Source organism: Thamnophis sirtalis, unplaced genomic scaffold (genome assembly GCF_051295495.1).
Source record: "Thamnophis sirtalis isolate CommonGarterSnake01/CBP01778 unplaced genomic scaffold, rThaSir2_p1.2 scaffold_4, whole genome shotgun sequence".
NCBI lineage: Eukaryota > Metazoa > Chordata > Lepidosauria > Squamata > Natricidae > Thamnophis > Thamnophis sirtalis.
In genome coordinates, this window is record NW_028261384.1 from 104,074,088 (window position 1) to 104,085,183 (window position 11,096).

General features: G+C 42.9%; 1 protein-coding gene across 1 annotated transcript; it reads right to left on the bottom strand.

Annotated features, from left to right (window-relative positions):
* Window positions 1-4,694: 4,694 nt before the first annotated feature.
* LOC148046014 (uncharacterized) lies at window positions 4,695-5,756 on the bottom strand. The gene has a single exon (XM_087711883.1). It carries the CDS (start codon window positions 5,754-5,756, stop codon window positions 4,695-4,697), a length of 1,062 nt encoding a protein of 353 aa, XP_087568009.1.
* Between the last annotated feature and the right edge of the window lie 5,340 nt (window positions 5,757-11,096).

Consider the following 11,096-nt stretch of genomic DNA (forward strand, 5'->3'; position numbering starts at 1 on the left):
AGGTGATCAATTTTGTCATTTCGGCCAACTTCATCAGTTTCTGCAACTAAACAATATTAAGTGGAATCAAATCCCTATATCTCTCCAGAAGAGGAACTCAGAGATTAACTCAAACTGAAAAAGAGAGAGGCCATACCAGCTAATCAGGATGGGGACTGATAGTCCGGAAAAATATAATCGGTGGAGATCAGAATGTGATACTCATCTAGTCACCAAGGCAATAAACCATAAATAATAAACAGGGCAATACGGGAATGGCCCAAGGAAGAAATAGAGATTCAAATCTCCTTTTTAGTCCTTATGCAGGTTGGCCTCAATTTACAGTCCCAACTGAGCCCAAAATTTCTGTTACTAAGGGAGACAGTTGTTAAGCAAGTTTCACCCCGTTTTACAAACTTTTTCGCCATATTTGTTAAGTGAATCACTTAGTAACGTGTTTGTTAAGTGAATCTGGCTTCCCTATTGACTTTGCTCGTCATAAAGTCGCAAAACATGATCCCATGACCCCAGGAAACTGCAATTGTCATACTTAAAAGTTGCCAAGTGTCTGGATTTTAATCACGTGACCATGGGAATGCTGCAAAGGTTGTAAAAACAGTAATTAAGTCACTTTTTTCCAGTGAGATTGTAACTTCCAATGGTCACTAAACGAATGGTTGTAAGTCAAGGACCACGTGTAAAGCACATTTCAAAAGGGTCACTGTAAAGATAGGAGGTGGGAGTGTTAGCTTTTATGCCAGGCAAACAGGCAGGCATCCATTAAAGAGGTGTGGGCAACCTTTCCCCTGGGTGTATTTTTCCATCGTTTCACTTCCTGGTATCTGGAGGCAGCAAGGGAAGGAGTGGAGGTTTTTTGCTTTTCGTTTCATGCATTTATTTACTTTAAAAAAAAGTTATATGGCCACCCAACCCTCTCTCAATGACTCTTGATGGTTTACAAAGATGAAAACCAGTGGTGAAATTCAATTTTTTTACTACTGGTTCTGTGGGTGTGGCTTGGTGGGTGTGGCAGGGGAAGGGTACTGTAAAATCTCCATTCCCACCCAACTCGGGGACCAGCCAGAGGTGGCATTCGTCGGTTCTCCGAACTACTCAAAATTTCCGCTACCATTTCTCCAGAACCTATCAGATCCTGCTGGAGTTCACCCCTGATGAAAACCCTGTATAAAAACAATAAAAAGCAATAACCCTCCACTTCCCACAACAATCAGTCAATCAAATAAGCCACTTGATGGGCTCCATCCCACTCCAGGTTCCCCAGGCCCATTGGCAAAACCAGGTCTTCATGCCCTTACAAGAGAATGACAAAGTGGGGAATATGAAGCTCCACAGGGAGGCAGCCACTGGGGGGGAGGCACCATGGAAAGAGCCCTTCTTCTTTTGCCCTGCTAGATGTACCTTTTAGGAGAGGAGACCCATGGCATTTCCTCTCTCTCTGCTCTGGGTGGGTAAGGTAAATGTGACTGGGAAAAGACAGCCCTTCTAACTAACAGTATGTTAGTTGTTCGTTAAATGTAGCCACTGTTACATTTTGCTCCCCCATTTTGCTTTCCATGTCTTGCTACCTATTTTCAATGGTGCACATTTAAAAGAATATCAGGCCACAGATTATCTACTTTTTGCAGTAAAACAATCTATACCTGTGCAGAGTTTCTACACATATCAACAAGTCAAGCCTCTACATCTACCCAGATTTCTTTCTCCGCAAGCCTTGGAAGAGGCACATGCATGCTAGCTACGACTCTGTGGATCAGGGCTTGTTCTGCAGTTTTGTCCAGATTTCATAGACATTGGCTAGGTTCTCCTACTATACTAATCTATGGTAATTTTACTATGGTTTATTTCATAATTAAGAATTCACAATTGGTTGGGTTCACTCAACACCTAAATAAAGAGTTGTTCAAACATAGAAACTTTTAAGACGGGCTTCAATTCCAAGGATTTCTTGGCCAGCAAAGGTGTTTGGGGAATTCTGAGAGTTGAAGTCCATACATTTTAAAACTACCAAGTTTGAAAAATACTGAACTAAACCAAAAACAACCTTTTGGAATGTTGGTTTTAATCAGAAAATCTGTAGAAATGTTCCTACTATATCTTTGCCAGTTTTTGTCATCTCATCAATCAAGCCCTTCCGGTTTTTTGTCACCAGGTCCCCGAAGTACATCTTCTAGCTAGTACAATTTAGAATATATTCTGCATTTAATTTCAGAAACCAGGGTCACTGACCTTTTTGTATATCTACAAATTCCAATTATCAGCAGAGAGGGCTTGAGTCCCTCTTCAGTTTCCAATTTCCTCCAAAAGATAATTGGAAATGAAAATTGAAGTTTCCAGAAACAAAGTGCTTGGGGTCAGTGAAATGCTGTGTCGTCTATGTTGTATTTTTTGTGAGTACTGTCCACTTTAACCAAGTGTCCAGCAATGGAACGTATGTAACTCAAGACCATGGTTGGCTCCCAATTTGTGATGTGACTCTGGACTTCCCAGCCCACTCTACATTAGAAAAGATCAAATAGATGCTGGTGTGTTCATACCAGGAGCTAAATAATAATATATCATTAGCTTTCCCAACTTGTTGCTCTTCGTTCGACTAATGTTCCAATATACACCAGGAATAACTGATCCAGAGAAAAGAAGTTGATCATGAGAATTATCACGATAAAAAGGTGAAGGTTCCCCTCACACATATGCGCTAGTCGTTCCCGACTGTAGGGGGTGTTGCTCATCTCCGTTTCAAAGCTGAAGAGCCAGCACTGTCCGAAGATGTCTCCGTGGTCATGTGGCCGATATGCAGTGGTGGGTTTCAAAAATTTTTGGAACTGGTAGGAACCCACCTCTGCCAGCATGACTAAACATGGAAGGCACACAGAACACTGTTACCTTCCCACCAAGATGGTTCCTATTTTTCTACTTGCATTTTTACATGCTTTCGAACTGCTAGGTTGGCAGAAGCTGGGACAAGTAATGCGAGCTCACTCTGTTACACAGCGCTAGGGATCCGAACTGCCGAACCGCCGACCTTCTGATTGACAAGCTCAGCATCTTAGCCACTGAGCCACCACGTCCCTCTAAACCAGTGTTTCTCAACCTTGGCGACTTTCAGTCCTGTGGACTTCAACTCCCAGAATCCCCCAGCCAGCATAGCTGGCTGGGGGAATTCTGGGAGTTGAAGTCCACAGGACTGAAAGTCGCCAAGGTTGAGAAACACTGCTCTAAACTATCATAATATAGTCATTCAAAAACTCAAGGCAACACACACAGCATTTCTTCCTATTTCTTACCACTACAATAATCCTGTGAAGTGAGGTGGCTGAAAGTGACTGGGCCAAAGTCATCTAGATGGGGCTTCAGTGGCTGAGGGAAGATTAGGAACGAGTCTCTCTACTCCTAGTCCTACACATTAACCTTGCACTGACTCTCCTTCCCCACTAGGTGCCGCTCACTTCACAGCTTTAAATGGGCTAGCCTTGCATACTAGCAGAAAGGCCCGTGTAGGAAAACAGGGGAAGAGATGCTACTTCAGATAATCTTCTGATCCTAAGCCCTGGAATGCTTTGAAGGCTAAGAAGCACTTTTGAGTTTGGCTTGGGGGGAAAAATATGGCAGGGGCCAGCAGTGCTGATTACAGAGCACTCGTATTCAAGCGACTACAGACTAAAAATGGTTGATATCACCTATCCCTCCCCCAAGACAGTCTGCAACTGACTGAAATTCTGAGAGCGTTCTCAAAGCAGCTCCATATACTTACATTATTGCTGAATTCTCCATCAGAGGTTGTCAGTGCACAAATAATTGTTGTAAGGCTCCCTCTATCCAGGTAGTGCCCTAATTAACAAACATTTGATGCTTTCATTTGTTCATTCATTCATTCATTGAATCCAAAACCAAGTATCCGTACAAGCCATATGCCATCATATTGGCACAATTCTCATCACAGAAACCAGGGTGATAAACTAGGGAAGGTGTGGAAGGAAACAAACCTGGGCTCTACTCTATCCTCATCAGGGAAGATCTCTGGTTGGTGAGCCTATAACCAGATCAGGGAACCAGTGCTCCATAGATCTACAACTACTTTCACTGGAGTAGCAATAGCAACAGAAACTTGCAAATCTGCATGTGCTTCCTTCCCCCTCAGTTATCTTGGTGTAAATCAGAAAGAAGCTTCTATGAGACATTTTCTCAAATTAGTTCTTGGGGATGAACTTAAGCCCCTACTTGTCTGATTGCTGCCTTGGTGGAGGGTCTTCCTTCTGCCCTTTAAAGCCACTTCCTATAAGGCGTCTTTGGGCAGTCTGTTCTCTCATTCAGCTCTCTCATTCTAGCACATAGGAGTATTGTTGTGGCTGGGGAATAGAAGGAGGAAGCACTATCTTTGTCACCTTGAATGAAAGTCAGAATATAAATCAAACCAATACATAAATAGACAGCACAAAGAACATGATGTAATAGGCACAACGTGACTGATGCAAATTCCATGATTTGCGTCAGTTGTGCAATGATGTCATCATGCACATGGCATCATTTCCCCTGCTGTGGATGCCCATGAAGCCACAAGCAATGCCAGCACATCTGGAATTTTAGCCAAGTTGACTAAAAAAAAAACCAAGCAGAATTTGGAATTATAGATCGGGTTTAAAGAATCATAGTAAAACAACATTTGAAAAACACCAAAATACTATTTCTTGTCTCTTGTCTTATTTCTCCTGCGAGTCAAAAGGCCCTTCCAGTTCATTCCAGTTCTTCTCCTGGTTCTTCTTCCGGTTCCTTTCTGCCATCACAATGGCAGCAATCACTGTCACTAGGACAGTAACTGTGATCACTAAGACAGTGGCTGTCTCTGCCATGCACAGCTGACTGTCCACAGAAACAAGAGGCGAGCCAGCCAATTGCCAAGGGCTGAAGCAGGTGAGGTTCTCATAATCATCCACATGAAGGTGCCGAACACTCGTGATTTTGCCAAAAACCCTTTGGAGGTCACAGTCGCAGGCCCATGGGTTACCAGCCAGCTGGATGTGGGTGCTGACTGTTTGGATATTCAGGAAGGTCTTAAATTTTAGGTGGATGAGCCGGTTGCCAGTCAAAGCCAAAAAATTCATGTTATGTAATGAAGTGAAAGCCTCTACTTCAATGAAGCTGATGTTGTTGCTGTTAAGCAAAAGAACTTCCAGGTTCTGGAGCATAAAAAAGAAGCCATTATAGATGACTGCAAGCCTGTTAGACTGAAGGTAGAGATGTCGGAGCCTGGAAAGTCCTCGGAAAGTCCCTTTCTCAATCGAAGTGACCAGATTGTGGCTCAAGTCCAGCTTCTCCAAGTTTTCCATATACTGCAAGCTTTCAAAATCCAAAGCTATCAAACGGTTGTGGGCCACCTTAAGATCCTTCAGGGAAGTCAACTCATTTGAGAAGTCATGTGGTAAGCGAGCGAGCAGGTTGTAACTGAGGTCCATCTTCTCCAGGAAACTCGGGGACGTGAATGTTTGGGGCCAAATCTTTGCAATGGAATTGTGGGATAGAAGAAGGATCTTCAAAGACCACAAAGCATCAAAGCAGCCAACCTCCAGCCCACTCAAGTTGTTGTGTCTCAGGTTCAGCATCCATGTATTGTGAGGGATGCCATGAGGAACATGGGCCAAGTGCCGATTGTGACAGTCCACAAAACTGGAGGATTCATAGCAGAAGCATAGATGGGGGCAGGTCTTGGACGTATCAACCCCATGAACAGAAAAGAAAAGAACAACTGTGAACAAGAGGTACATTTCTAAGAGGCCTGCAGCAGAAATCATTCTTGCTGTGTACTTGCAAAGCCCACAGAAAAGGAATGGAGATCTACGCTCCTGCACTCCAGATCCTTGTCAGCTTCTACAGATGGGAGAAGAGAGTCAGATTTCCCCAGAGGAACCCATCACAAAGAGCTCTTTGTCAAGTGATTAGCTAAGAGCTTCCTTGGACTTTAGCCTTGAAGAACAACAACAGGCAACTTGAGTGAACCAGAGAGGAGGAAGGAATCAGAGACCTGTAACTGGAGCAGTGGCATTTGCTGTAAGATAGGTCATTCATACCTTAGTTTCTCTGTTTTCAGCACTCGCTGGTTGATCTTTGATAGACTAAATCCAGGGCAAAAGAAAATGGTTCTTTTTCAGTAGAGAAATATTAGGCAAAAAAAAGAGGGAAGAGGCACTGATTAGCATATTTGTAGTAGAAGGAAATATAGTTGCTAGCATTAGTTGCATATAGGGTGGACAAACAAACAAAAATCTTCCATTTCTGAACCATGCATAATTATGCCCTGCATAGCACACACAAGGAGACCTGAAAACAGGTTAGGGATAAATCGTCATGGAGAAAATGTATCTGCCTGGTCGCTAGGAGTCAAAAATGACTGAATGGCAAATATTAAGGAATTTTTCATGCTGCCCTCCTGCATTGTGCATGAAATCTAGAGCACTGAATGAAGCCACAAAGTCCACAATATTCATGCGCTGGCAAATGTTCCTGCTTGTGAGATTCAGCTGTCAGATAACGTTCTACTGGCCTTGACATTAAAAGCATTTGGCCAGCAAAATGAGGAAACTTTGTTTTTAATAAATTGTCTAAGTATCCTTATATTTGCAATAAGACGCAAATGCATAAAGTATAACTTAAATAACTCACCCTTCAAGTTTGATTCTTGGCGACTTCAGGTCTACATCAGTGCAATTTTCTTCACATTCTTACAAATGTGGCTTTGCTATTGTCTTCTTCTGGTACAGTTTCCAACTTCCCAATCCAGTATACAACCATATATATTTCCTGAATGTCTCCTATTCAAGAACAAGGTTCCTGCCGAGGTGGCGCAGTGGTTAGGGTGCAGTACTGCAGACCACTTCAGCTGACTGTTATCTGCAGTTCAGCGGTTCTAATCTCACCGGCTCAAGGTTGACTCAGCCTTCCATCCTTGCGAGGTGGGTGAAATGAGAACCCAGACTGTGGGGGCGATATGCTGACTCTGTAAACCGCTTAGAGAGGGCTGAAAGCCCTATGAAGCGGCATATAAGTCTAACTGCTATTGCTATTGCTATTGCTATTGCTAGCTTCTACAATTATCTTGTTACTGATGATGGTCAGAGGTTAGTCTTCCACTTCAAAGAAATTTTGAAGTATCGTCCCACCAGACTTAGTATGAAGATCAAAGAAAGATCAAAAAGCAGAGAACTCAAAGGCCCATCAATAGCTCATAAACAGAAAAATCAGATGGTTGTTAAAATAGCCTAAGAAAGGAAGACAATGAACTTTGCTGCAACCCAGGGACATATACAACTTTCTGTTTCTTTTCTCTCCATTCTCTTTTCCCACTCCGTATATTTTTCTTTCACATATATGCCCAACTTGCTCTCTGTATTCACTCACTTTGATTGTATTCTATAAGAGGTCAAGAAGGAGGCAGAAATATAGCTGCCTTTGGTGAACAGAGGGAAAACTTAAAAAAAAAAAAACCAGACTGTGCAGTATAATTCCAGACATTTGGCCTGCGACTCTTCAGGCACTCATATCACTTAAGATTCCTATGTAAATTGTAAGAATATTTCTTGAAAATGTAAATTGAAGGGATTGTGCAACTCCTATGCAACATTATGATTGGAGGCAGATTGTTCCCTTGGGATGCTTCTGTTTCCTCTTGGGTGAGAGCAGGGATTGTAGCAGTGGGTTGTGAGTAACTTTTCTCCATTGGCTTATTTCCTTCACCTGAGTGAGTGGCACTGGGTGGCTGGATGGTTGAATGTGAGTGGGTTATCTAGTGCCTAGGTAAAGAAATGCTGAGTGTGAGGCAGAAATATATTTGCAGCTGGTGGCAGCTTTCTGATGGCGTGGTGTGTAGTTGGTTGGAGCGTGAGACTGGATGGCTGGAGGAGAAGCAGTAGTCAGGATATTAGTAGTGACAAGTAAAGGGAGATATGGCAGGAGACTTCTCAAAGAAGGTGACCTTGATGTGTCCAGTCCCTTATGGTCCACCTCAAGGGCTGGCCATCAGCATTCCAGAGACCCTGGTTTTTAGCTCTGCTAATTAAATGCACTCTCAGACCTTCAATAAAACTTGATTCACAATTTAACTGTGAAACAGTCTTGTCTAGATTAACAAAATCTGGCTGGGCCTAGAAGGGAAGGAGATGTTCCTCTTTTGCATATGTGCCCAGCTGGGTTTCGTGCATGGCATCAGCCATGAGCCAGGCTCAAGTTGGAGATATGGCAATCATGATCCAAGAAACTTTAGTAGCTTTCAGGGGCAGATTGCCAGGTATGAAGCCTTGTTTGGGAAGTTGGGCTGGAAAAATTATAATTTCTTTTTTGCAAGTCAACCTCTCTATTAAAGCTGCTGGAATCCATGGCCAGGTTGGAGATGGAATATTCTAGGGCTGTGATGGCGAACCTATGGCATTATTGCCACAGATGGCACATGGAGGCATTTCTGAGGGCAAGTGAGGCATTGCCCTGTCAGTTCCAGCTGATTTTGGACAAGATTTTTAGCCTTTTTCACCTTCCGGAGGCTTCAGGAAATCCTCCTGAAGCCAAAAAAATGCCCAATGTGCAAACTGGAAGTTTGGGAATGGACTTCTGGTTTGCACGTTGGCCCATTTTTTGCCCTCTGGAGGCTTCAGGGAAGCCTCCTGAAGCCTCTGGAGGGAGAAAAATGGCCCAACAGGCAACCCTGAAGTCCATTCCAGAATGCGCAAACTGGACGTCAGAAAGCGGGCTGTTTCTGGCCTCCAGAGGGCCTCTTGGGGGGGGACATTTTTGCCCTCCCCAGACTCCTAGAAACCTCTGGAGTCTGCAAAGGGTGAAAAATGGTTCCACTGTGCCATCATGTGTCAAAAGTGGGAGGGAGGGGGGTTGCATACAGGAGGGAGGACGCATAGAATAATGGGTGTGGGCACGCATGCACATGACCCCCCCACACTCCCCCACCTTTGGCACATGATGGCAAAAAACTTACATCACTGCTCTAGGGCAATGATGGCTAACCTTTTTGTCACCAAGTACCAAAAGCGCACGCATATGCACATAGTGCAAAGTATGTGTGACCCCCCTGCCCCCACATTTGCACACATGCCCTCGTGTGACGCCCCTGCATCTGCCCCATGTTCCATGCCTCCCACATGCACATGCATCTCCTACATGCGCTCCACCCCCTGCGCATGCACAGCAGAGACTCAAAAACCAGCTGGCTGGCAGGAGGTGCGCACACATGTGCGGTGGAGTTAACCTGGGGTAACAGCTTGTATGCCTGCAGATAGGGCTCTGCATGCCACCTGTGGCATGTGTGCCATAGGTTCGCCATCACGACTCTAGGGATTTAGTCCTGGGGGATTTCAATCATCTTTGAGCATAGACCCGGAGGCAGCTTGAGGGTTCATGGCACCATGGCAACCATGGACCTGACTCAAATTATCTCTGGCCCTACCCACAGTGGAGGCCACACATTAGACCTGGTCTTTGCTTGTTAGCTAGCTAGCTAAATAAATGAAAAAACCAAACATCTCATGACGGTAGTGGTGTGATCAGGAATTGGTGGCTATTCCCATTAGTTCTTTGCCATGGACCAATCATTCCTTGATCTCTTTGGCATTATTTGGAGCTCCACCCCAGATACCTAACAGACCCTATCAAGTTTCAGGTAAAACCTGGGAGTGTTCTTAGGCCTCGAATGCATGGTTTGATTAAGGCCTTAGCTGCTGCTTGGAATGAGACAGCAGTTTTAGCCTTGGAAACCTGGATCTTCCTTGGACGGTTTTTAATGTTTTGTTTTTTTTTAACTTCTCCACAGTTCATATTCCTCCAGGTTTGTTAATACTTGTACCTTCATTTTCTGCCTGCCTGATTCCCTTTTCTTAAGCATTGTCCTGTAGATCTCCAACTGTAGATGTACAGCATCATCCTACATTGTTCCCATAGAATTGAGCATGAATAGGGACATCTATGGAAGAAACCAGGCTAAGGAAAGCTATTGTATCACTTTCTTTAGTTATCAACTTATTTAAATTGATAAGATCCTAGAAACTGATCCAGAAAGATACTTTGTAACCAACTATTTTCTTTTTCATTAAATTTCTCATCCCAAACCCATGTTTGGAAGGGATATGCTGGTTCACAGATAACTATTCCCATATTGAGTATGGTGATGAAAGAATATCAGCCTGGATGAATGAAACACTTTGCATTTAATACCTCATATTATAGTATAAAGCAATATTTCTCAACTTCACTAACGTCAGAATGCTGGTTGGAGATTTCCAGTTGTCCACACATCTTAAAAATGCTTGGGACCAAAAAAAACTCTGCTGCAAAGTATTCTTTAAAAAAAACAATGGTTAGGGAGATGGGAAAGGGCTGTAAACTTTTATTTTGACAGAAAAACTGTTTATTGGAAAACTTTGTGAAAGGACAAAAGAGGAACAAGGCAGTGATTCAGATAAGGATTCAAAATAAAAAGAAAAGCTATATTTATTTAGAAATATGATTATAGCAGCCTGCAGTCTGACCCTCAAAGTAATATATATTGTGTATGAAATCAGACATTACCTTTTTCTCTGTGTCTATTCCATCAATTTCCTGTTCCAAAATCAAGAAATAGATTTTAAAAAGGCATTTAAGCCCCCTTCCTCAATGCCCACGAGAAATCTATTGGTTTTATTTATATTCAACACATGTAGTTTTAGCAACTGGCCCTGGGATTAATCCAGGGAGAAGGAGTTGACTAATCACAGAGGCAGTTAAAGCCACTTATCTTTGTTCTGCTATATTTAGGTTACTGAACACTTTTAATTCTAAAAATGTCTCATAGTTTTGTAGCAGAACATGAAACATGACAAAGATCTGTTTCCCCTATCTAAAAGTTTAGATAGCATAATATTGAAACAAACTATCAAAAGGGACATTAGGTAGGTAAAATTTGCCCAATTAATTTCAATAGATGATACTCCCTACGAAGTTGCAATCTTAAGTAGGTATTTCCACTGAAATTAACTTTCTTAACCATGAAAGGATTGTACCTATATAATTCATTATAAATTAAGGGGCAATGGTATATAATTGGCAGGATATACAATATATTGTTGAAAGCC